Raw genomic sequence first — 26220 nt, forward strand, 5'->3', positions numbered from 1 at the left:
TATAAAGTTTTTCCAATATATAATAACTATACTAATTGCTATATTAAGATTGACTTCTTTATTGGGGTTATTAGCTTCGAGGCTATTAATATTAAAAGCTATATATTATATGAATTCTTTTAATAACTCGAGGTTAGTAGCGAGATACTATACGAATTCTTTCGGCAGCTCGAGGTCAAGATTAATGCCTATATTAAACTTTCCTTTAACTAATTTATTTAATTAGTTAAGAGCCATATATAATTAAAAAGATGTAACTCATTAATGCCAATTGGCTACTTGCTTCTTATAGGCCTTTCGAGTTTTGGGTTCAAGATAGGTTTGAACTTTAGAGTCATTAATATGTACTTTATTCTTCTCGGACCCTTTCTGTCAAGCTCTTTCAAGAAACTCCTTAGGGTCCTTTGGCTAACTCATCTTTATTAATTGGAACAGCTCCTAGGAGGACGATGTGACGCGAGTGAGTGATAAGCAAGCAAATTTGGAGGAGCGGATGAAGAAGTTGTCGAGTAGGTGTGGTGGGGGGAAGAAGGTATACGAAAGAAAGAGTAAAGGTTTGGGAGGGGGCGTGAGGGCAACATTCTCCTTGGGAAAGAGTCAGGGCCATGCTATGGTGAGAAGAATCTGCCTAGAGAGATTGAAGGATGTATTTTTGGGGGGGGGGGTCCTGTTTGGGTTCCCTAGGAGCCGACTTTGCTCCCCCTGAATATACTCGTGTAGAGTTGACAACTTTGACGCGGCAGAACCGAATAGTAAGCAAATTATGATTGGTCACTGGAAGGGAGAGGGAACGTGACTGAGCAACTTGAGCAGAGGGTGAGGCGAGGGTGAGTAGCGCCTGAGCAGAGCGGCGATGCTGACTAACCGCGCTGGAAGCGAAGTCGAGAAATTTTCGTGTCAGATTACCGCTGAAATCAAACCACCGTCTATCCTCCTTCGGCACAACATCTGTTATAGGATCAGCACCAGCGTCGTAGAAGACAATTTGGTAGAAAAAATCACCGTCCTTCATGAGCTGGAATTTGGCAATCGCGCGTGCGTGTTTGGGAGTGTTCAAAGGGACATTATCTACTCCATGGTGAGAGGATTGTCATGTATATCGCAGCAGACAATCAGTCGCTTCATCTGATATGGTTTGAAGTCATTTTGGGGAGCGATGGGTGCTGGATTGTTGAAGACATTAGTTGGCTGAGGGACGAGATGGTCAGCGAGACTAGTGGGATGAATCCATGTTATGACTCTGTGATAGTAGTAAGATTATGTGTTCAAAGGAAGCTCAGTGTGTGTGAAGTTGCGAGTGAGGGAAGAAGGTAGTTTATCTTAAACACTTCTCAAAATCTCAACTCGCATTATGATCGTGATTTTCCGAGACAAATATTTATTGCCGTCAGTGTGGGAAATGAGTTGAGTAGAGTAGAGCAGTGGGCCCTACTCATATTCTACTCAAGTTTTTTTCTCACTACTCATACTCTACTCAATACTCTACTCAACTACTCTAGAATATTCTTGAGTAGTTGAGTAGTATGCACGTGATACCACACGTGACGTTACACGTGACAGGCTAACCTAATTAGGTAAGGCTCCGGGGTGGCCCGAGCCTAGCGCCACTGCACTGCCCAATCAAGTGGTAGCGAGGCTTGGTAGCGAGGTAGAACCTTCACGATACTTCCAGAACTACCATGGCTTACATATTATATTATATTACTAATATAAGAGCTACATATTAGAAATTAAAGAACTAGAACCTCCGAAATATAGTATTTCTTTCTAATTAGAAGAATAATTAAGAAACCTTTAGAATATTAGAATTTTCTATAAGAACAGGTTGTTTTCCTCGAGTTCTCGCTTTTTTTATTTTTATAATTACTTATATATCTTTAATTATTACTCTCACAATAATACTTTATATTATAAATAGCTTTATATATACTTTATATATACTTTATATACTCGAAAATATCTCAATAATCCTCGATTAAGCTTAATATAAGCCAAAATCACTCTGATTTTATATTAAAATCCCTTAATAAAGAACCTTTTCTCTTTAAAAAAGGATATTTAAAAAAGACTTCAAATCCAATTTAAGAGAACCCGGAAGACGCTCGTACTTGTACTATTAGGTACTTAGTATAAGGCTGTTCGTAAGTTAATAATCTTAATTTTAATGGTTTTAATATTAATTAACTTTTTAGAAAAACTTGGCTAAATTAATAAATATACGGTCAAACAAGTAATTATTTAGCTCACTTTCGGAACTCACATAAATTTATTAATCTTAATACTCTTTCCGATAGTAGAAATAATAGTAAGTTAATTAATATTATTTAAAGAATTATTTACTAATTATTTATTAGGTAAAAGCGAAGCTTCTTCTTCTCAAATCTCTTAACCAACTATAAATAGTCTTTTTAATAGATAATCGGGCCAAAGAGAAGATAGCTTTACTATTAATTACTTTAAGAGATTATTATTAAGCTTTATTATTAGTAATAATATCTCTTTTCTAGTAGTTATTATTCCGAGCTTTAAAGTACTTTTAAAATATTTAAATTAGTAAGTACTTATATTATTATTATTATTATTATTATATAAGCTAATATTTTATAGTCAAGTACCGCCTTTATATAAGAAAACACTTAAGGACGAGCTTAATTTGAGCTATATAGAAAAGAGTTTAAATATTAAAGAAGAATTACAAGAGAATATTAATTCTCAAGAAACCTTTTCTATTACTTTAGATACTTGAACAGGTATAAATCAAAAGGCTTTTCTTGGAATTACTATATAAGTTAATTAACTATTAATTATTAATTTTATTTTAGATACTTTATAAATAAGGATTTTATATTAAAATCTTATTTATTAGTAATAAAAGACTTAAACGATATATACTCTGGTATTTATATGCTTTCTGTTTTATTAGAAGCTTTAAAACAATATAATATTGAATATATTATTACTAGATAAGTAATATTACTAGATAAGTAATATTACTAGATAAGTAATATAATTATATTTTTATAATATAATTACTAATATATTTTATTTAGTATTACTCGAGATAATACTAGCTCAAATAATACCTTATTAAAGGCTTTTATAAAGCATTATAATAAGCAAGGCATTAAATTTTAAAGAGATATTCCTTATATAGCTCACATATTAAATTTAGTAGTTCAAGATATTTTAAAAGCTCTTATTAAGAACAATTACAATACTTCTTATTCTACTGATTTATACAAGCAAGAAATAGAAGAACTTGAAGATAGAGAAGAAGAAGAAGAAGAAGAAGAAGAAGAAGAAGAAGAGCAAGTAACAAGTAAATTTCCTATATAATTTATAAGAGATTTATTAATAGATTTTAGATTTATTAATTTAGAGAAAGGTTAGAAAGACTATTATAGGTCTTAAATATAACCAAGAAAACCGACGATTAATAGAAGCTCAAATTAAAGCTTTTAATATAGAAAATGCTCGGTTCCCTTAACTTAGTAAGTAATAAATAATCTAATTATTAATTAATACTAATTATTTATAGACCAAAAAACACAATGGCCTTTAACTTATAATATATTAAAGAACTTTTTATATATATATAAAGCTATTAAGGTTATTATTAATAGCTCTAATTCGAAGGCTTTTAAAAATAAAAGTCTAGTTTTAACTAATATTAAAATTACTTATTTAAATAATATTTTAAATATAATTTCAATATTTGTTAAAGCTACTACAAAGTTATAAGCCGAAAACTACTCTACTATATATTATATTATACCTGAGGTATATAAGATATATAATAAACTAGAGAATTTCAAAAAGGAATTTAAAGAAAGTCTTTTTTTAAATTCTTCTTATATTATTATTAATATTATACTAATATTTAATAGGATAAAGCATTTACAGATACTATTAATAAGGATATAGCTAAACTTCGAAAATATTATCCTAAAACAGGCATTTTAGATAATAAAAGCAAAGCTTTATATTTAGCTCTTATTCTTGATCCTCGAATTAAATAAGAAGGATTAACTAGTATTGGCTTATCTAGCGGTATGTCTTCGGATATATATAATAGATTAAAGACCGACTATAATATATAAGTAATCCCTTTAATTACTTTTTAATAAATTAATTAATAACTAATTTTATTTAGATATAAATATAATTATAATTTATCTCAAGCTAGATCCGATTCCTCGGATATTAATATGGCTGATTCCGACGAAGACGAAGACGATATATATATTACTAATAAGTCTTCTAATATAGAAGACGAATTAGTAACTTATTTAGAAGAAAAGAGAGAAGATAGGAAAGTAAGTAAATTTCACTTAAATTTTATTAAATAACTATTCGGTATTCTCTTAATATTTTTATATATATTAGTACTAATATATATAGACTAAGCCCTTAGACTACTGGAAGTCTAATGCCGCTAGATTCCCTGTTTTAGCTCTAATAGCTAGGAAATATCTAGGAATCCCGGCTTCCTCGGCCGTAGCGAGAGATTCTTCTCTCAAGGTGCTCTTATTATGTCTAAATTGCGTAATAGACTTAATAAGAGTACGTTTGAGATTATATCTTGTCTAAAAAGCTGGGGGTTATTTAAAGATGAATTAGAAGAAGTAAAAAGAGACGAAAAAAAGAAGGAAAAGAAAGATTCTAAAGAGGGAAATTTGTTTTTTTATAGAAGAAAAGTAGTATTTAAGTAGCCTTATATAAGCTCTAGCTTAAATTATATAGTGCTGCTTAATAGGTACCTTATTTATTTATTAATAATTAAATGAACATTGATTTTCTACATTCACGTGACTTGCACGTGACTACTCTTGAGTAGTACTCTACTCTACTCTACTCAAGTACCATATTACGCTATTCACGCCCGTTCGTCAATACGAGCGGTTTACTAATCGGGCGCTACGATTAGTCAATCGGCCTTCCGATTAATCAATCGTAGCTCCCATTGATTAATAGGAAATGGAATACGATTCGCAAGCCACAGTGAGTCCCAATTAATTAATAAGGGGGCCGATTGATTAATCGCATAATATTGGGGTTTCGGGGCTGAGGAGGCTAAAACCCTTTAGTTCTCAGTATGTAATAATATATCCTTAAGACTAATGGCTGAAACCCTTTAGTTCTTAGTATGTAATAGGGGTAAAGACACTTCTCCAGAGCTTCTAGATATGTATAGGGCCTCTGCTTCCTTTTTACTACCTAGATATAGTTCATAGTACATAGTTTATAGTACAAGCACCTACTTTCCAAGTATAATTACTAATTCTATATACCTCCCAATTAATTACCTTATTTCTAATATTTCTCTTTTAACCCTTCATTTATCTCTAGCCTTACGTATACCTCGTTAACGTGTCTATGGCTGAGCAGAGTAATATTTTGATATTACTATACCAGGAGCACGTTCCTCTGGCACTTAGTTTTTGCCCTCCCCTATTACTGAAGATCCTACTAATAATTAGTCCGCTAAAGACGAAGCTGCGTAGGATCAAAGGCTTGCTAAGGGCGGTAGTAGGAAAATTCTTACTACTAGGAAGCGTATGGATATTAGATAGTGGTTGCAAAATCCTGATGCTTTACTCCCTAGTGGAACAAAAGCAGAGAAGCGCTACTAGGCTAATATTAAGTACGAATCCCAATTATACGAGCTTTAGGATAATTAGATATATTATAAGAAATACTATAATACCCAGTATATCAAATGATTAGATTAGATTAGATTAATAGGCATTAATCTAATCTAATCAAGGAAATTTACCATTAATCGATTATTAATTAATTAATTTAATTAATAGAGCACGTGACTAGACACGTGATAGCGCTAGCCGTATAGGGAGCACGCTTTACCGTATTAGGGCTACGGCCACCTAGCGGCGGCCTGGGCCGCAGCTTACCAAGCTGTGAGGCATATAATAGCAGGGTGAAGCACAAGTAGTCAAGGTAAGTAAGCTTTAGAGTGACGCTTGCAAGTGTAACTGATTTCCAAGAGTTGATTCTAACAAAAGACTAATTAATGCCCCTTTCCAAAGCTAGAAGCGTCTCCTTATATATTCCCTAGTGTTTAGCCAAGCGTGCGAAGACCTTTACTTAATTAGGAAATGCGATCCCATACAAGCTTTACCCAAAATAGGAAACTAGATCCACGATATCTGATACTTGTTCATGCGCCATCACGTGCGCCCCTTATAGATAATCAGTTTATTATTATAGAAAAGAAGTAATTAGTTAGTTCTTGGCTTAATTTAGATTTTTTTATTATAATATTATTAGTTAGTTATAAGGTTATTTAATAATTAATAAGTAAAAGTAAAGAGAAAACTAAGAAAAGTCAAGAAATTCCGGTGCCACGTGATTAATCAAGTATTAATCAGATTAATCAAGATTAATTAATCTAATCTAATTAAAAAAAATCTGAATTACGTTAATTATAATCTAATTACATTAATTAATTAATTTGATTAACGTGATTAATCCTTTGACATACTGACGATACCCGCTGCAATGAGATTATTCCAGCCCGGTATACCCTTTGCTATAATAATACCTTTGAGATTTTGACTACTATTTATGAGAAATTAATATATATAGGTAAGTACCCCTTGAATTTACTAATTTTTATACTAATAATCTATATAATAGCCTTTAATACTATATTTGAGTATGCAAGACGTATTTGGTATGGCCCATCCCGTAACGACCACGCTTGGATAAGTGCCCGCTATACTCACTGTAATAAGGAAAAGGCTCAGAAGAATCCTAAGGGGATTCTACCTATCCAATCTCATTATCCTGGCGAGCGTATGGTTCTGGATTTAATGGATTTTCGTATAAGTGTTCCTTAAGTCATGTGATTTACCCCTATATTCCTGCATTTCCTGCATTTCGTGCGTTTTTAAGCTTTTCCTGCGATTTTCGCAATTCCTGCGATTTTCGTAAATTCCGAACCTTTTTATCCACACTTCATTAATACTATTATAGCATGATCGGGACAGAGAATATACGTGGATCTGGCAATTGAAATGCCACTTTTCCAAGTTCGTATGAATCCGTAGGCTTAAGACTAAGACTGCGGACGAAGCTGCGGACGAGCTTATCAAATGGCTAAATAATAATGGGTATATTTCCATTTTAGCCTGTAATAATGGGGGTGAGTTTAAGGGGAAAGTGATTAAGATTTGCAAGAAGAGAGGGATAAAGATTTTTCGCGGACGAGCTTATTACCCTCAATCTCAGGGCTCTATTAAAGTAGTTAATCGAATCTTCAAAAAACGACTACGGGCCGTACGAGCGGATACTAGTATCTAATCGTGAATATAGTTACTTCCTTTAATCGCATGGGTAATTAATACTATAGCTATATTAGCTCTTCCTAAGGGAAATACACTATACGAGGTCTGGTTTGGACGAAAGCCACCTACTGATTTCCTAGACCATAAGGAGAGTGCTCGCCGCATACGTACGGCCCTAGGGGCCATAGGGTCTATGGAAGGTATTACTGAGAGTAGCGCTTCTGGAGAGGATAGAGAGGATGGAGAGGATGGAGAGAATGGAGAGAATGGAGAGAATAGAGAGAATAGAGAGAATGGAGAGGATAGAGAGAATGGAGAGGATAGAGAGGATAGCTTTTTCGTGGATGAGGAAGCAGAACAGGAGGAAGTAGCTGAGGAGATGATTTTATCTGAGCTAACTAGGAGGGTTGCGGAGCATATGAGAAAACAGAAGGAGAATATGGTAAAGAGAGCGAATTCCAAAGCTCTTGAATATGATATTCAAGAGATTGCAATTCTCCAGATCCCAAAGCAATACAGATTCGGTACGGAAATGGCTAGAATTCCAGTAAGAGTTCTGGAAAAGACTCCAAAGGTATGTGGTTTATAAGCCTTACTTTTAATAAAAGCTAATTAAAATAGGGCTACCGCTTAGCTACTAAGTATGGCGAGCTTACTACTCTCTGGCCGCATAGTACCCTTAATAAAATTACCTCCCAATCGACTTATCCTGATTTACCTACTACTGGTGCAACCCATAAGAGGGATAAAATCACCCTCCCTAAAGCGGTAGCAAAGGAGAATAATCGTGGTTCAATTGCATTAGTTCAGAAGGCTGGAAGAGCATCTGAGAGAGCAAAGAAGAGAGTAGCTGAGGAGTAAGCACGTGAGAATGGAGCTAGAGAAGGAGGAGAATCAGGTGATCAAGTGGAGGGGAGGGCACCAAAAAGGGCTAGGGTAGCTATAGGAGCGCCTAGACGTAGTAGGAGGCATGTATAGTAAAGCTTTTGCTATTCCCGAGACCTCAATATTACCCGATTGATCAATCGGCCATTCGATTGATTAATCGGCCCCCTTATTAATTAATCGGGACCCACTGTGGCTTGCGAATCGTATTCCATTTCCTATTGATTAATGGGAGCTACGATTGATTAATCGGAAGGCCGATTGACCAATCGTAGCGCCCGATTGGTAAACCGCTCGTATTGACGAACGGGCGTGAACAACGCTACTCAAACTCTACTCTACTCTACTCAAGACTACTCTAGAGTAGCTTGAGTAGCTTGAGTATTTTTTGCCTACACTGATTGCCGTGCTTAGGATCTAGCTAAATATATATGATATGTGTAATAACTATTGGAAGTACCATGGTGTAGCTGATAAAAGCAATCTGGACAACTCAATTAGGCCGTAAGTGCTTAGGCTTTCAACAATATAGAATATTGACCGCCGATTCTCGCACTGGCATAAGTCAATATAAAGCTAGGGACAGAAAGCATAGACAATCCAACCCGCAGGAAGGTGGGCGAGGCCCACCCCCGAACGTCATCTCGTACCCTCCTTTGAAACTATGCGCTGAGCCTTCTGGAATAGGAGGCTCGATCACGATATTGGCAAATATTGGTGACGGGATGCCCCTTCCATGTCGGAATGATATCTGATAGAGCTAGAGAGGTTGTGGAGTGGGAGGAATTTGAACAGTAAAAGATTCGGCTGTACGTTTCTTTTGCTGTCCTCCTGCTTACGCGTCTCCTACCAATCAGAATCTGGTAAAAATTGAGGTTAAACGGAGCTGGGTCTTGAACTTTTTGACATCAAAACAGGAGGAAACGGACTACTATCCCCTATTGGCTAGTTCGTAGCCGCCAGCACATATCAGTCTGGGCTCCAAAGGTTGATTACCATCCAATTCTACGCTTTGGTTGCATGAACGACCGATGGAGCTCCTGTGTATCGAGTGATAAGACGCTCAATCCCGCCGAAGAACTCGCTAAAATTCCAGGGGCCAACGCCTGAAGCACACCTCATTCCAGCACGTGCAGATACGTGATGCCTCTTTGCTTCTTCACATCATGTCGAACCCTCCGCCTCCAACGCCAGTTCCAGACGATGAACTTGATGAAGTTTTGCTCCACTGCGCCTCACACAGCCCATCTGGGGAAATCACAATCGTTCTAATCCACGGCGCATGTGTGCCGGGCCGGAACTGGAACCCTATCGTTGCCTATACTCAATAAATATGTATTTTAGAAGCAATTGTTTGCCATTATAACCCAAAATCCAAAATATAATAATTCTCCTCCGAAGCTTTTTTGATTGGATATTGGTGTAACTGGGGAAGCATAGAGTTAATACTAATTAAATATAAGAGAACCCTTTATATTAAATCTTTTTAATTTTTATTACTTAAATAATAATACACTTTTTAATATTTTAGGAATTGCTCTCTTTAATAATATTCTTCAGTATTTCTCTCTAAGTTATATAAACAAGTTAAGTTTAAAGAGTAAAGTACTAAGAAAAGTTTAAGTTTTAAGAAAAGAATTACTAGAAACTTAGTAACTAGTGGCTTTGGTAATTTCTAAAAACCTTTATATTTATATATATAACTCTTAATATAATTATGCTTTCTCTTAAAAGGAATTTTGTTATTAAAAAAAATTGAATTATAGGATTCTAAGAATATATAAATTATTAAGAGTTTAGTATATGATTTTTTCTGAAATTTAAAGCAGAGGGTGCGAGGGAAGAGATTTTTGGTATTAACCGCCTAGATTAGTTAGCATCGGTCTTGCAATTGATTCGGGGGGGGGGGGGGGGTCATTTCCTAAATTCGCTGGTTCGGGGTAGTGAAATATGGGGAAAGTGGAGAAAAAGAGATTGATTACGATCCTTTCGCATCGACCCCATGAAATAAGGCAAGGCTATGCAGCCGAGAATTCCTCTGCATATTGAAGCAAATATAGTATCCACGGGACTCCCCGTCTGTTATTGTCGTCCACTAAAAATTCAAGAATTAACTGCCGATGGAAAACACACAGCCTAGTTGCAGTCTTTTTTACTAGGAAGATAGGAGAAGTGAGGCGGGGAGGGAGTACAGGGGTTATTTTGTTTGCTTTCTGGTCTGTGCCAGCCTGGAACCCCACTGCCTCGGTACCCAAAATACATTGTCTGCTGTGACACTTAACCAACAGTCACACAGCCTTAAGAATGCATGTGAGTAACCAAAAGGTTGATTGAATCTTTCTTTATAAAGCGACTCCTCGAGACGCTTTTATAACTTTCGATCTTTCAGCACACTTCCTTTAGTCAACACGTTATCTTCCAAACCATTGTAATGAAGTCGTTTGTTTTAATCGCAACTCTCGCCCTGGCAGTAGCCTCGCCAACCCTTGCTCAAACTCAAGGTGTCTCGACTACGCTGGTCAACCGCTTCATCCAAATGGCTACCATTTGCATGTCCACCTATGTTGGAGACCTTTGTCTCTTCCCAGATGGGCTACCCAAGGTTGCCGATATCACCAACACCGCAACTGATGTCCATGGTTGGATCCTCCGGGACGACAGTGCGCAAGAGATCGTCGTCGTCTTCCGCGGCACAGAAAGCGTTCAAAACTACGAGTCGGACACAAATTATACACTGGCGGACTTCGACACATTTCCCAGCTGCACGGGCTGTCAGGTTCATGGCGGCTATTATTTGCTGTGGGCTTCTATTTACGAGGACGTTCAACGCCTCATCCAAGACCAAGCTTCCCTGTATCCTGACTATGGGATTGTTATTACTGGTCACAGGTAAATCTCCCTTCTCTCAACTACTGATTGTTGTATCCGCATACTAACAACTTTATTCAGCCTGGGTGGCTCTCTCGCTGCGCTTGCCGCCGCACAATTTTCCTCCGTTTTTGATGACCTTACTGTATACACGATGGGCGAGCCTCGCACCGGCAACGCAGCATTCGCCACCTTCATCGACGATACCTACCAAACCTCAAGCCCGGCGGCAACGAGATTCTACCGCTGCACTCATGCGGATGACGGCGTCCCACACGACCCACCCTTGAGCGATGGCTACATCCACCATGGCCTTGAGTATTGGAATGTTGACCCAACAAGCACAAGTACTACCTTTACCTGTGGTGCAGAGACAACAGAATGTAATGGGCAATACAACACGTCGGGGATTAATCTTGCTCACCTCACTTACTTTGGTCATGCCATTGTTTTAGGAGCGGTGTGTACTTGAAGCTTTGAGAGAATAAGAGGGAGCAGCTTCCGAGATGGGATATCTTGTATAATATCCGTTCTCGCAAGTTTGATATTTAAAATAAATAATATTTCTGTTTCTTGAATTTCGTATAATATATTAATCTCAAGTATAGCGTGGCTAATTAAGAGAGCCTAGGCTAAATAAAACTGCTACTAAAAACAGAGTATATATAGAAATAAAAGGCTGTATTAAGAGCCTAGTATTATTAAATTATATATAAATTTCTTTTAAAAAAAAGCAATTTAGTTAAAAATAACTATTCTTTTTTTAATATTTTAAATATAATAATAAACTATAATTTCTTAATATATTCTTATTATTTAATTATTTACTTATATATATTTATTATTAATATATAAATAATAATTAATTTTATTTTATATTATTAATTTATTAAACTTTATATATAATTACTATTTGAACTTTTTTAAGATATAATTATAAATTTTAATAAATAATATTTATAATAAATAATATTTATAATAAATAATATTTATAATAAATAACTTAAATACTTAAAAATATAAGATTATTAATATTCTTATTATTAAAGAATTTGAATTTTCGTTTTATATATAAGGCATATAATTAGTATTTAAAAATTTTTACGTTGCTTTTACTAAATATATTTTATTTTATATTATAATCTTTAATATATTTTATGAATTATTTAAAGGTCGTAGATCTTATTTAAATATTTTATTAATAAATTACTTAAGTTTAATGAAAATAAAGAATAAACCTAATTTTTTTTAGTATTAGGCTTTTATGTAAGTTTTATTTTTAATAGCTTTATTATTAAATAATATATTAAAATTAATTTTTATTTATAAATTATATTATATTATATACATTTAATTTTTTATAACTATATTTTATATTTTATAATACTTATAAGCTTTATAGTTTTATTTAATTTAATTTAATTAATTATTTTATAACTCTTCTTAAAACACATTTTAGATACAAATATTAGCTTTATATTAAGATATCTTATATTAAATTAATTATAAACTTAATTTTATTTTTCAAAAAGAGCCCATTTTTATTTCTAAATTTATTATATAATATTAGAGATAACCTCTCTATTATCTATGTGTTAGCAATTATAACATACTCTCTTTGCAGAGTAATTCTTCCACTCCTTAGTAATTTGGCGTTGCTGGTATTCGAGTTATGCAGGATATCAGTCACCAGGAGGCCGACGGCGTTACATTCACTGGGTGGGAGGAAAACGTGACAACATCCATTTTCACGCAATAGCAAAAGGACCTTTTACATATTTCATTAGTAGCACCACCACTATTCTGCCTTGTAATTTCCGTTACTTGACCTCTGAGCCAAGGTTTGCTCTTCTGTACTAATACTTCCGTTTTCAGACGCATCTTTGCACTTCTTTTTCAATTCCATAATTTGCCAAACTGTCCATTAGCAAGAATTAGCCATACTATCGGGGAAAGAGCATCCTTATATACGTATTTAGCCTAGGGTTTGACCTAAAGAATGATTAAGACTTTCATGCCTTCCTAGAATTCCATATAAGCTTGGGAGAGCGACATCGGATACCTGGGCGCTAAGAATCTTAGGTTCAAGTGGGAGGCTGAAAATTGATTCCACCTAGTTGTTATATCTAGAAATAGAGCTGACCAACCCCTGAGATTGTAATAAAGTCGAAGAAGATAGGAAAGACTGGGAGGTGACGAGATTTCCGGAAGAACTTTTGGCTGGAAAAGGCGAAGGGGCATTGAGAGATTGATCTGAACTCGAGCGTTCGCAATTCGTAAGGACTCGCTCAAGATTTTATTTCTTTATGCAAATTGTCTATACTACTCATGAACTCCTTACTAACTTGAGTCTGACATGAATCCCATCAACGGATCTCATGAATGGCCCGGGTTTGCTTCGACCGACTGTTTCTGGGTGGACCAAATCGATCTCAAACCTTTGCACGACCGCGGCTACCAGGTGTGCAAGCTCCGCTCTAGCAATGTGCTCCCCAATGCAACCCCAAGGTCCGGCCGAAAAAGATAGCATTGCGTAGTTACTAGAGGCCCGGCCAGAGTTGGCCATTCCGGCTGCCATCCACCGGTCCGGATTGAAAAGATGAGCATCAGGACCCCAAAGTTCCTGGCCATGATTTAATGCTTCAGCCGAGAACAAAACCACAGTCCCCTTTGGTATGTGTTCGCCAAGAAGTGATGTATCGATCTCTGCGATTTTCGTGGCTAAGGGGGTGAATGGGTAGCATCGAATAACCCCGCTACAGATGGCAATCAGATATGGTGTCTCCAGAACCCGAGAGCCAAGTTCGACTGTCCCCAATGAAGCAGAACCTAGAGATTTATTGATGTCTGTTCTCAGTCGCCGTTGCATTTCTGGTCGTTTGCCAAGCTCAAACATGGTCCATTCGAAGGCTGCGGATGTAGACTTGTGGCCAACCGTGAGGAAAAGTACGGCATGATCAGCAAGTTCATCCGGTGGAAATGCATCGTTTTCCAGAGCAACAGTTGTGATATCCTTGATATCTGGAGATTCGGCGCGCTGAAGCTTTTCCCGCCTTTGTTTGATCACTTTTCTGGCAAAGTTGCGGAGGAATTCTGATGATTCTTTCACCTGCATCTTCTTCCCGGGTATAAGAGAGAAGGTCAGCAGCAGTGGGCGCAGGTCAAAGTAGTGGCTAATCAGTTGCATCCATTTGAAGGTTCTGTTGGGTTCCAATGCAATCTTTCTGAACTGGTTTCGGAATTCGTTGTTGGGATGCTGTAGGGTTTAAAAATCGTAGCCCATCATAGCAAGTCCAAGGACGTCTAGTAAAGCCCGGTTACCATAGTCACCGAGGTCTATCACGGAATCATGATCGACTTTCAGCTCAGCCTCGATGAGCTGAACCATCTCCGCTGCCTTGCTCCGGAATATTGGCGCAAAGTCTTGACGTGTGTGTTTGTGAACGCAGGTCTAAGATTCTTTCGAAAGAGCTTTGAGCCAAATCAGTCCTGATTCTCACAACGTATCGAAATGAGAAGCTCAAACCTTGTGTCCAACAGGCGTCAAGAAATTGAACTCGTTCCCTGTGAGCCTTTTCATCAAGAGCTTGATCAATCTTGGATGACCAAAATCATAAGCTTTCAAGGTCAACATCTCCTTTAAGGTGTTTGGCTTCGTGACCATGAGGACTTCTCTGCAGAATGGTTCATAGAATCGAACTAGTCCCTTGTTTGGTAGGGTTGCGGAGATGCTCCGTATATCTTCATAAGGGTAATCCGGCAAGACCACAGTTCGGTTTCCGGTCAAAAATGTTCTTTTCTATTCTCGATTCAGATTCATCTCCGCATATCAGCAGGAATTCTATATACAGGTGGTGTCGGGAGGTTACGGAATGGAGTGAAATAGCTAGGATAGAGGACAGTCCAGTAAAGTCCCCATAGAGGCAATGAGACGAGTTCAAGGACTAGCAGAGGGATGATGAAGCCCACGACCTGATATCCAGTCACAGCTTGGAAGAAAGCCGTGCTCAATGTGCACGACCAAGTCAGTAACCAAGCTTCCAGAAAACGGACCATGGCTAGTTTCGGTTGAAATTTCTGATATGTGGCCAAAGAAGTAGATATAATTCTTGTTTCTTGACGCGACCCGACTGCTAGCTCTTGGTGAGATGTGTGGCCTGAGAAGTAAATATGAGTTTTATTTCTTGACGGGACTACTTGCCGGTCCCTGGTCATTGGAGAGTCGGAGCCGGTCCTGGACGGGTCTTTCGTGGGTAGATCGGTCGCCGGTTGGGGACCGGCAACTTTTGAACCCTGTGGAGCAAGAAGACGGCCCCTGTACTATTCAATGGAATGGACCTATGCCGGCCGATCACCCCGTAATGCCAAGCGCGATTTCATCTGGAAATCTTCTTCATTCATAGCGGACTTTTAACTCAACATCGCCTGGTGAATATGAACTCTCTTTCGAGACGATCTCGCCAATTCATTCCGTCTTCGGAGCCATTGTAAATTGACGCCTCTTGTCTGTATCTTGCCTTGCTTCCCTTTGCACGAGCAATCAAATTAGACAATATGACGGTTCATAAGTTACCGTTGAAACAGAAAGCAATTATTGGACTTGAAGATGGCAGCTTGGGTATATCCCACGACGTCGATCTTCCGAGACTAGAAGAAGACATGATCCTAATCAAGAATAAAGCCGTTGCTTTGAATCCGAGCGACACAAAATTCGTCGGCAAGTTAGGGATTCCGGGTGCAGTGGCAGGAATGGATTTTGCGGGTGAGGTGGTGGCAACTGGTTCAAAGTGCCAGACAGCTACACACATCAACATTGGGGACCGCATATGTGGTGCAGTGTTGGGAATGGATCCGTTGAGACCGAGAGTGGGGGCCTTCGCCGACTTCGTAGGAGCAGCAGATATTGCAGCGATGAAAATACCGGAGTATATTTCATACGAACAGGCAGCGACCCTGGGTAGTAGTATTTCGACAATTGGACTAGCTCTGTTCAAATCATTGCAAGTCCCGGGTACACCAAAGAACCCGGCGAAAAAGCCAGTAGATGTACTCGTCTACGGTGGCAGCTCATCCACGGGGGCTTTAGCTATACAACTACTAAAACTGTGAGTTTGCAATCACCTGGACTCTATGAATTTGTCAAGACTTTTAAGTAACCATTTTCGAGGTCTGGGCTAAATCCAATTACAACCTGTTCGCCACACAATTTCGAACTGTCAAATCACTTGGGGCAACAGCGGTGTTTGACTACAAGCTTCCAAATTGTGCCGAAGACATTCGAAAGCATACCAGAAGGTCGCTCAAGTTTACTCTGGACTGCATTTCAGAACCTGAGACAATGCGATTCTGCTACCAATGTCTTGGAAGAACAGGTGGAAAATATACCGCCTTGGAACCATACCCAGAGTTCCTTCATGATCGGCCTCGTACTGTTGTACCAGACTGGGTACTTGGTCCTACTGTCGTAAGTTAATGGGGGAAAGGTCTTTCCTATTCCGAATGATCTCACGATTTCTCTCCCGAGATAATGTTTGCCTACTTTTAGAAAGATCTCAAAGAAGTAATTGCTAACTCGCCCGTTATCTAGTGGGGCAAGGAAATAGGCTGGCCAGCGCCATTTGCTAGAGAAGCAAATGAAGAGAATCGGAACTTTGGGATCGAGTGGTTTCAAACCGTGCAATGGCTTTTAGACGAGGGCAAATTGAAAACGCATCCAATCCAACTTGGGAGTGGTGGGCTGGATGGTGCCTTGGAAGGACTTGAGTTTCTCAGAAAGAAGCAGATTTCGGGACGTAAACTTATATATAGTCTCAGTTAGTTTCTATCGTGTTGTTTTAAATCTACATTTCTAACTCAATGGAATGTTTATGAAATATTATTTGTCATCAATCGCGGTTTATATACATTGTGTGCGCATATGACATAAAAAGAACAGAACCCTCTATACAAACTACGTTTTGACAAGTCATTTAAGTGAATGTAACCAGACAGTCTAGGTGCTGCCAGATTTACCTAGTCACGATACTTTGAATGTAACCTATGTGAGCGTAACCGGCGCGAGACAATCATCATGCCGTTTGAACACTTGGCATAAGCCGGCATTGAAGGATATTGGTCAAACGAAGACCGGCAATTTAAGCTTACCATGTTGCTTGACGTAAGATCAAGAGTCCAGTCAGTTTGCAACGCCTCCGGCGGCGGCATGATACCGTGCCCCGCTCCACCGGTCAATGAAGCGGGAGAAATGTCGGTCCAAAATTGTTACAAGTCTCAACTGCCATACATGCATGTTATCTTCTCCCAGGGCTATGCCTAACTGACATGAAATTGAATATTCTGCAATCTCATACTATGTCTCCAACCCGAAACGAGCCCATTGCCATTGTTGGGAGCGGGTGTCGCTTCCCAGGCGGCTCAACGTCAACTTCCAAACTCTGGGACCTGCTGCACAATCCAAGAGATGTTTCTCAGGAAATTGGAACAGGGGGATTTAACCTTGATCGATTTTATCACAAAGACGGCAATCACCATGGTACCACCAATACACGACGAGGATATTTGCTGTCTGACGACATCCACAATTTCGATGCGAAGTTCTTCGGTATTTCTCCTGGGGAAGCTGAGGCTATTGACCCCCAGCAGCGCCTTCTGTTAGAGGTCGTTTATGAAGCAGTCGAGTCGGCCGGAATCACCATTCAGAATCTCTCAGGTTCGGACACTGCAGTCTATGTGGGCCTGATGTGCCAAGATTTCTTCACAATTCAGGCGCAGGATAATAACTATACTCCGACCTATGGCGCAACTGGCTCCGCTCCTAGCAATGCATCTAGTCGCATTTCTTACTTTTTCGACTGGCACGGCCCATCTATGACTATTGATACAGCTTGCTCCTCAAGCATGGTCGCCGTACATGAAGCGATCCAGTCTCTTCGAAACGGCAGCAGTCGGGTTGCTGTAGCTTGTGGAACAAATTTGATGTTGTCCCCCTTTATGTATGTTGCGCTAAGCAAGCTCAACATGTTGTCGCCGACAGGCCGATGCCAAATGTGGGATGCAAATGCAGACGGCTACGCAAGCGGCGAGGGTGTCGCTAGCGTTGTTTTGAAAACGCTCAGCGCAGCTATCGAGGATGGGGATAACATTGCATGCATTATCCGAGAAATTGGCTTGAATCACGACGGAAGAACGAAGGGCATAACCATGCCCAGCGCCTCAGCACAGGCTGCCCTTATACGAAGCACATACGCCAGGGCCGGGCTAGATCCGACCACGAAATCCGGCCGTTGCCAGTTCTTCGAGGCCCACGGCACTGGGACTCCAGCAGGCGATCCACAGGAGGCTGAGGTTAGTATTTGGCGTTCTTTGATACCTTTATACGCAAATTGCATGCCTGAAATTGCCGTTCCAAAATGATTATAGCGTCATTTCCATGAGCAAGAAACTCCAAAAGATTTTCTGAACGCCCTCAAAGAAATATCACTGACCGTTGAACACGAAAATAGGGGATCAATAGAGCCTTCTTCCCAGAGTCTGACGCGACTGACGCGATTGATAATGAGTTACTTGTTGGCTCTATCAAGACCATTGTCGGGCATACTGAGGGCTGTGCTGGACTCGCAGGCATTTTAAAGGCTTGCTTATCTATTCAACACTCAACAAATCTTCCTAATCTTCTTTTCAACCGCTTGAATCCCAAGCTCGAGCCATTTACAAGCCATCTTCGGATCCCTACAGTATGTGAGCCTTGGCCCGAGCTGCCTGAAGGCGCGCCACGAAGAGCCAGGTGAGTAGCAGTACTTGCCCATTCAAAGTTTATTTCGACGTCAGCATTACAACTACTGACTCGGGACGTAGTGTGAATAGTTTTGGATTCGGAGGCGCGAATGCGCACTGTATCCTGGAAAGCTATACGCCGACATCATCGCTTGCAAAGCCTATAACCAATGGATTTAATCAACCCGACCCGTTGTTGAATCCCTTTGTATTCTCAGCCGCCTCATTAAAGTCGCTGATTGCGCTACTGAAGTCCACTTCAGACTTTCTGGACAACAATGCTGGGGTCGACATGTCCAGTCTTGCATACACCCTGAGCACGAAACGCAGTGCGCTATCTCGTAGAATTGCAATGTATGCCGCTTCAGTCGAGCAACTTCGGGACGAAATCAAGGATAGACTCGACACCACAGCCGCCGAAGTGACATCTACCCATTCAGTAGTAGCCCTGTCGGCAGCGCCGTCAATACTAGGCATTTTCACTGGTCAAGGTGCTCAATGGCCAACAATGGGAGCAAAACTGGTTGCTTCGAGTTCAATGGCGCGTGCCATCATGCGTAGCCTCGACCAATCTCTCGCAAGCCTGCCGGCCTGCCACCGCCCAAGTTGGACTCTCATGGACGAGCTTTCCGCCGACAAAAGACGACGTCACGTGTCGGCGAGGCGGCATTATCACAACCTCTGTACGGCTGTTCAGATTATCCTCGTTGACCTTCTTCGGGCTGCGGGCGTGAAGTTCCGAGCCGTTGTTGGCCACTCTTCGGGCGACATAGCGGCCGCCTATGCAGCTGGCTTCCTGGGTGCTTCAGACGCTATACGCATCGCGTATTATAGGGGCTATTTCGCCAAACTTGCTGCTGGTCCAACAAGCGAGAAAGGAGGTATGTTGGCCCTCGGAACAGATTTCGAGGACGCCTCCGAGTTTTGTCAGGTTGACGACATGGTCGAAAGACTCTGTGTTGCTGCCCACAACTCCCCAAGTAGCGTAACACTTTCGGGTGATCTGATGCGATAACTGAGGCGCAAGGGGTGTTTGAGGAGGAGCAGAAATTTGCAAGAGTCCTGAAAGTGGACACTGCGTATCACTCAGCCCATATGTTGCGATGCTCGTCAGCGTATTAGAAGGCGCTTGCCGAGTGTTGCATCTAGATCCTGCGACCTGGGAAAGACGCACCGCAATGGTTCTCCAGCGTTTATAACGCCAAAATCGAGCCCGAAACAGAAAGCCTAGGCGGGCAGTATTGGGTTGACAATATGGTGCAACCTGTACTTTTATACCCTGCCATCAAGACATGTTTGACTTCGGTGGAAGAGACCATCAATTGTGCAGTGGAAGTTGGCCCCCATCCTGCTCTCCAAGGACCAGCCAAAGAGTCAATAATCGAGGTCGTTGGACGAGATATCCCATACTCGGGTACTCTGAAGCGGGGTGATGACGATATGAAGGCATTTTCTGAAGCCCTTGGATTTGTATGGACCCATTTTGGTTCTGCCGGTATTAACTTGGGTGCATTCCAACAGAAATGCCAGCCGCATGCCGAAATCAGGATTATCCATGACCTGCCATCATACCCCTGGACATACGACATAAATTCTTGGACAGAGTCGAGGGTAAGTAAGCTATTTACTACCCAAGCAGGGAAATTTCATGATCTCCTTGGCATCCAGACCGGAGATGGGCTGACGGAATCGTGGCGATGGCGAAACGTTTTGAATCCGAACGAATTGAAATGGCTCTCCGGACATACTTTGCAAAGTCAGGTTGTGTTCCCTGGAACTGGTTATATTGGGCTTGCCATGGAAGCGGCCATGCAGATAGCTCAAGGGAAGCCAGTCCAGTCTATTGATATTTTCGACCTCGAAATCCGCAGAGCGATTGCCATCCACGACACCGGTGGGACAGAACTGCTCGTGTCCTTTACCAAAGTGTCCCTTCTTGAGACTGCTTCGGACAAAATCACCGCCGACTTCACTGTCTTCTCGACAACCGGCAAGAGTTCGAGTCATCTGGCCCTAAACTGCTGCGGAAATGTATGCATCACCTTGGGAAATAACTGGAGTTCTCATTTCCCAGCGAGAGTTCCACCGGTAACAAACATGACCAAAGTAGATGTGGATCAATTCTACCAGGTGATGAGGGATGAATTTGGCTTTGGCTACGAAGGTCCGTTCAGAGGTCTGACAAACATATCGCGCAGATTCGGGCATTCGGTAGCGACAGTAAAATGTCATCCTTTTGAAGAAGGCGATACGCCTCTTCTTTTTCACCCAGCAATGCTCGACTCTGCTTTGCAAGGACTTCAAGCTGCTTTCAGCGCTCCCGGGGATGGTCGACTTTGGTCTATTGTCGCACCGACTTACTTTCGACGTGTCACCTTAATCCCGGGTCTTTGCGGGGAAAACATGACAGAAGAGGTGGCAATAGACTGTACAATGAATGATCCCGGTACTTTAGGTGGAGATGTGGATGTATATTCGGCCAACTTTGAACACAAGATGATCGAAATGGAAGGCATCATACTTTCACCATTTGCACCCGCCACGGTGGACGACGACAGACATCTCTTTCAAGAGTCCTTTCTGTGCCTCGACAAGCCCGATGCAGTTGCTGTCAAAGTAACGCAGACTGCAGAAGAGAAGCAAAAATCTTCGGACGCGGAGCGTGCAGCCTTTTATTATCTCAAGATTCTCCATCTCTCCGTTAGCCCTGAGGAGCGTGAAAAGCTTCCATGGTATCGTCAAGCTCTGATTCGAAGCGCCGAACGACGCTATAACCAAGTGAAAGAGGGACAGCACATATTTGCCCCGCCATCGTGGATTAATGATACGAGAGAGGAGATCTATGATATGATGGACAGGTATGGAATGCCAATAGCAGGAAATCGCTTTCTGAAGCCGTGACTTGCTAACTTTTCTGTAGATATGGAAACCAAGATGCAGATTTCAGGATGACCAAGGCTGTTGGAGAGAACATTCTCAAACCCGATGTGTTAACAGGAGAGACCAATATTCTTGAGCACATGCGGAAAGATATCGGCCTTGAGCAGTACTACACTGAGGGAAGTGGGTTCAAGTCGATCAACGCCATGGTTTCCGGAGTCGTTGCACAGCTTTGCAACAAATTCCCTCACATGAGCTTTCTCGAGATTTGGGCAGGGACTGGTGGCGCTACCGGGGCTATTCTAGAAAAAATCGGCCATTCATTCTCGTCATATACGTACACCGACATTTCTAGTGGCTTTTTTGAACGGGCTACAGAGCGCTTCCAATCGCAAGCTATAAGATTGAATTCAAGACTCTCGATATCACTAAGGACCCAGCCTCTCAAGACTTCAGTCCAAATAGCTATGACATCGTCATTGCTTCCAATGTCTTGCACGCAACCGCTCCCTTGAAAGAAACCCTGAAACACACTCGAAAGCTTTTGAAACCAGGAGGCTTCCTTGTTTTGGTGGAGCTTATCCGCAATGACTCGATGCGAGTTGGTCAGATAATGGGAGGTTTGCCAGGCTGGTGGTGTGGCGAGACAGATGGACGACTCTGGAGCCCACTGCTCACTCTTGAGGGTTGGAACACACTTCTTCGAGAGACGGGCTTTGGTGGCATCGAGACAAATTCCCCCATGCCGATCCCCGGAGGACAACGGAGTAATTATTGTGGCGAAAGCACAGAATGACCAAGTTCGCCGGTTGAGTAAACCCCTCAACTCAACACCAGACGTAGGACAAAGAAAAAGCTGTCTGGTGATTTTAGGGGGCAAAAAGACTGTCACGTCGGAGTTCTGTGCGCATTGTATTAGTCAAAACGGCATTTGGTAGATGAATCGAAGTAGGTCTCCACTCCAGAATCCATTTCTGTCCACAAACGGTTTTTGACATCATCCAGAAACGGCATCTGACTTCTCCACAAACAGCACTCCCATTACACTATCTCCAGAGGGAATTTGTTGTGAACAAGTTCAAACTATCAGCCACGCTGCGTTTATGTACCGTATTGTAAATAAGGAGTCCAATCACCCCACCGCAAATTGCCATTACCTACTTCCTGCATTCCACTGTCCTCCGGATCTCGAACATAGCAGGTGCCACAATTGCAAGGACCGAGGCGTCCGCAAAGCTGTAGCTGTTCACTGGAATATCCAGAATCCGAGAGAAACACATCATTTGATTGTATCTGCATATTGCCTCGAGAATCACGTTCCGCGAGGGTAGTCGATATTGATTCAGAGCTGTGGGGTGGTGGTTCAAATATCGTATCAATAAAGTTAGATTGTGGATGGGAAGCCCGGTCCAGGGACATCGAGTTCGATCCACCTATGTTTTCTGGCGGTGTCGAGGAGACTGTTGCTTCGGCGTCTATGCTTGGCGGCATCTGGAGCTCACCGCTAACGCCCCGCGTCTCGCGATACGATCTGAACACTCTGTCCTGGCAGTCTTGGACTATTTCGACGAGATTGCTTATCAAGGATGCTTCCAAGGGTTGCATCTCCCTGCGAACAGCCTCTTCGATATTTGACCTGAGTAGACGAGGGAGTTCACGGCGGATATAGTCCTCGTAATTTGCTATGTCTCGCGAGTCGGGTGACATAGCTGCTTCTTCCTGGAGGGGTTCAAAGTCTATCCATATATTAGCTCTTTTCTTTCTCCCCCTCCCAAAACTTTGAATTGTGAACCATTCTGATAGCAGAGTGCAGGGAAAACAATGGCCAGTTCGATTAACTTACAAGGCGAAGGGATCTCTTCATTCGGAAACAGCAGTTTGTAAATATCTTTCCATCTATCCGCTTCACTCTGATTTGGGGATGTCTTTTTTCTGCTCCGTAAACGCTTTTCCTGCTCGGGAGTTATGCCTGCCGGTGGATGTCCAAGTTGGAGGTCACAAATATTTGAAGTAGCAACTGTGAGGTGGGAATCCAGTTGTTCTTGGTTCTTGAATATTCGCCAGCATCTTTTGCAATGGACAGCCATTCGATGGCCCCGATACAGATGTTCCCTCCGCATTGTTAGCAAAGGTTCAAACTGAAGAGGATCTAGATAACATACTTGACTCGGCTAATCGTCTCCCAGTGGGAGAGGGCACATATGGGATGACTATAGACACTGTAAACTTGTGTATTATGCTTCCTAAAAGGGCATGCGAATCGGGTGCTCTCTTCGGGTCTGCTGCTTGGCGCAATAGAACCCCCTGGACCACGATAATCTCTGCCATTTTTGTCGTTTGGCAGATCGTCATCCTCTCTTTGCCTCTTCCTTGAGCCGAGTGGTAAGGAAGATTCAGATGTCAAATTGCCAGAGCCATTCGGAACGCTCGAGGAGGTAGAAGATGCTCCAGCACATTCTCGGAAGCCAACGTCCCAGTTATGGTTGAAAATTATCCAGAATTCTTCCATTACTCGGTCCACCAACGCTTGCCTGATCGGGTCCAGAGTAGATCCCACGACTTCTTGATGGCCATTGGCATCTTCTTCTGTCAAATCGCAAAGCTCTTCGTAGATACTATTGCTACTTTCAGTATTACCAAACTCGCTGCAACAAGACTCTGCAACTGTTGGGTATCGATCTGCTTCTCCGTTGACAACATTGAAGTCGCCGCTAGAGCAAATGGCAAATGGTAATGGCGAAGAGAACAACAAGCTTTGATCGCTCCCATTTGTTCCACTTATGCCAGGTCCTTCGGCTGGCATTGAAAGTTCTTTCTTTACAAGTGTGCCATCTCTTTCAACCTCCACTGAACCCTGTTTCGATGGATTCATGCTAGTCTCGTTTTTCTCAAAAGAGTCTAGCTTGGGGATTGGATCTGTCAAGGTTCGAGCCACACGGTCCGGATTGGGCGTTAACCTGATCTTTGCTGGCTCCACCTTTTTGTCAACGGTGGAAGTTAAAGACGACATGCTCGCCTTCGAGATGGCGGAAGTTATTTCCTTTGATTTGGAGGACAAACTCTGGCCTGACAATGATAATCCTGATGTATGCAAGATCTGGGGCTCTTGGGTGACTGAATTGCCGGCTTTGTAACAGGTAAAATCTTTTGGTAGTTGATAGCCCATACCGGCGTCATCAGCTTCCTCATTGTCGCCTTTGTGTACTTTGCGATGTCTGCGCAAGTTCGATATAACGGAAAAGCGCCTCCCGCAACCTTGGACCCCACACGAAAACGCTATTCCGAATTAGTATAAATATTGAACAAATTTGATAAGGAATCAAGCTTACGCTTCTCTCCAGTATGAGTATACATATGCGTTTGCAAAGCATTAGAACGTGTGAATTGTTTATCACATATTTTGCACTGATGCTTCCCCTGTGGCTGTGACGAGCTTTTTGTGCTAAATTTGCCCAGCATCGAATGTGGCGCTGGAATAATGCCTCCATGGAGCAGTCCTGACGGTACGGTTCGCGACAAGACTGACTCGATATCCGAACCGGCGTTCGAATAATCGCTCACGGAAGAGTTTATAGAACCACCAGAATAAGACAGATAGTTGCTTGTTGGTGATGTCAAGGAGTCAGCTGAACGTGTTATTGGGAAGCCATAGGAATCACCCGGCCCCCCTTCAACACGTCCTTGAGGGCCATAGATGTTTCGTGGAGTGGCATTTTGACTCATGGCCATCATTCCTCTGCTAGCATCAATCGCGTCGCCAAAGGATCGAGTTGATTCGTTTTGTAGGCTTCTGTCATAAGTCAATCTTGTAGAGTTGTTCTCCTTGGCATTGATCGGAAAGAAAACACTTTGAAAGATTTCGCAAGGCTCTTTATTGTCTGTAGGCGCTTTAGAGTCTAAAACGACATCTCTCCACCTGGAGTGCTTGTCTCGCGGAATAAGGCCCTCCATGTTCCCTGATCCTGTCGCCCACTGCCCAAGTTCAAGGTTGCGAGACCCGTGAAGAGTCGGGCGCACAAAACGGGCGCAATTGTCCCAGGAGTTGTCTGAGTATGGCCAGTTGGAATTACTGATTTAGCGCCAAATTTTTCGTATGCTATCTGCTGTTGTTCGCCGGCTGTACAAAATATAGAGCTGTGTGAGAGTTGATGTTGTATTGCCTCAACTCTGTGTTGGGGTTGGAATTTTGATTGTGCTACAGCAACCCCTGTTTGTGCTTACCATGCAGTAGCTAGGGTCAGAACTCGCAGCTGCGCGTAACTGGGAACCACACCAGCTGGGAATATTAACGACTCGCCGAGACCAGAGCCCGCCCCAGCGCAAAAACCAAATAGACACATTTGATTGTAGTGAGTCGTGAGCTTCATGAGTACTCGCAGGCTGGAAGAAAATATCTTTGATATCATTTCGGCGTTGCTCCGACCTTCTCGAGTCTTGAAAGAGGAAGAGAGAAGTCGGATTTGGAATGCAGATACGTGTAAGATTTAGATAAAGATAAAACTCTGGA

The 26220-nt window shown here is 41.5% G+C and overlaps 5 protein-coding genes across 5 annotated transcripts; 3 read left to right on the top strand and 2 right to left on the bottom strand.

Annotated features, from left to right (window-relative positions):
• Positions 1 to 10553: 10553 nt before the first annotated feature.
• K444DRAFT_583443 (putative feruloyl esterase A) lies at positions 10554 to 11566 on the top strand. The gene is made up of 2 exons (XM_024877828.1): positions 10554 to 11081; positions 11142 to 11566. Exons 1-2 carry the CDS (start codon positions 10624 to 10626, stop codon positions 11530 to 11532), a joined length of 849 nt encoding a protein of 282 aa, XP_024741123.1. The 5' UTR covers positions 10554 to 10623; the 3' UTR covers positions 11533 to 11566.
• A 1820-nt stretch (positions 11567 to 13386) lies between these two features.
• K444DRAFT_641013 (cytochrome P450) lies at positions 13387 to 15116 on the bottom strand (the record flags this gene model as incomplete). Its single annotated transcript, XM_024884554.1, has 5 exons — positions 13387 to 14316; positions 14362 to 14457; positions 14490 to 14531; positions 14587 to 14859; positions 14910 to 15116. 5 exons carry the CDS (start codon positions 15114 to 15116, stop codon positions 13387 to 13389), a joined length of 1548 nt encoding a protein of 515 aa, XP_024741124.1.
• Positions 15117 to 15614: 498 nt separating this feature from the next.
• On the top strand, positions 15615 to 16878 carry K444DRAFT_641014 (GroES-like protein; the record flags this gene model as incomplete). Its single annotated transcript, XM_024884555.1, has 3 exons — positions 15615 to 16165; positions 16353 to 16524; positions 16648 to 16878. The coding sequence occupies 3 exons, from the start codon at positions 15615 to 15617 to the stop codon at positions 16876 to 16878; spliced, it is 954 nt and encodes a 317-aa protein (XP_024741125.1).
• Positions 16879 to 17411: 533 nt separating this feature from the next.
• Positions 17412 to 22633, top strand: K444DRAFT_714069 (ketoacyl-synt-domain-containing protein; the record flags this gene model as incomplete). Its single annotated transcript, XM_024888317.1, has 7 exons — positions 17412 to 18404; positions 18563 to 18843; positions 18915 to 19714; positions 20002 to 20444; positions 20502 to 21691; positions 21754 to 22050; positions 22092 to 22633. 7 exons carry the CDS (start codon positions 17412 to 17414, stop codon positions 22507 to 22509), a joined length of 4422 nt encoding a protein of 1473 aa, XP_024741126.1. The 3' UTR covers positions 22510 to 22633.
• Positions 22634 to 22639: 6 nt separating this feature from the next.
• On the bottom strand, positions 22640 to 25852 carry K444DRAFT_555304 (uncharacterized protein). The gene is made up of 4 exons (XM_024876698.1): positions 25043 to 25852; positions 23876 to 24989; positions 23557 to 23825; positions 22640 to 23449 (listed from the first exon to the last, which is right to left on the bottom strand). The coding sequence occupies exons 1-4, from the start codon at positions 25662 to 25664 to the stop codon at positions 22815 to 22817; spliced, it is 2640 nt and encodes an 879-aa protein (XP_024741127.1). The 5' UTR covers positions 25665 to 25852; the 3' UTR covers positions 22640 to 22814.
• Positions 25853 to 26220: the final 368 nt, after the last annotated feature.

The sequence above is a fragment of the Hyaloscypha bicolor genome (genome assembly GCF_002865645.1).
Source record: "Hyaloscypha bicolor E unplaced genomic scaffold K444scaffold_39, whole genome shotgun sequence".
NCBI lineage: Eukaryota > Fungi > Ascomycota > Leotiomycetes > Helotiales > Hyaloscyphaceae > Hyaloscypha > Hyaloscypha bicolor.

What these genes read in the sequence shown, in the direction of transcription:
- K444DRAFT_555304 (XM_024876698.1), bottom strand. Translation starts at nt 25,664, where the DNA reads ATGGAGGGCCTTATTCCGCGAGACAAGCACTCCAGGTGGAGAGATGTC. An exon ending in TACTCATACTGGAGAGAAGC is followed by an intron (nt 24,990 to 25,042) that starts GTAAGCTTGATT and finishes AATTCGGAATAG; the next exon opens with CGTTTTCGTGTGGGGTCCAA. An exon ending in TGAAGAGATCCCTTCGCCTT is followed by an intron (nt 23,450 to 23,556) that starts GTAAGTTAATCG and finishes ATATATGGATAG; the next exon opens with ACTTTGAACCCCTCCAGGAA.
- K444DRAFT_583443 (XM_024877828.1), top strand. Translation starts at nt 10,624, where the DNA reads ATGAAGTCGTTTGTTTTAATCGCAACTCTCGCCCTGGCAGTAGCCTCG. An exon ending in ATTGTTATTACTGGTCACAG is followed by an intron (nt 11,082 to 11,141) that starts GTAAATCTCCCT and finishes AACTTTATTCAG; the next exon opens with CCTGGGTGGCTCTCTCGCTG.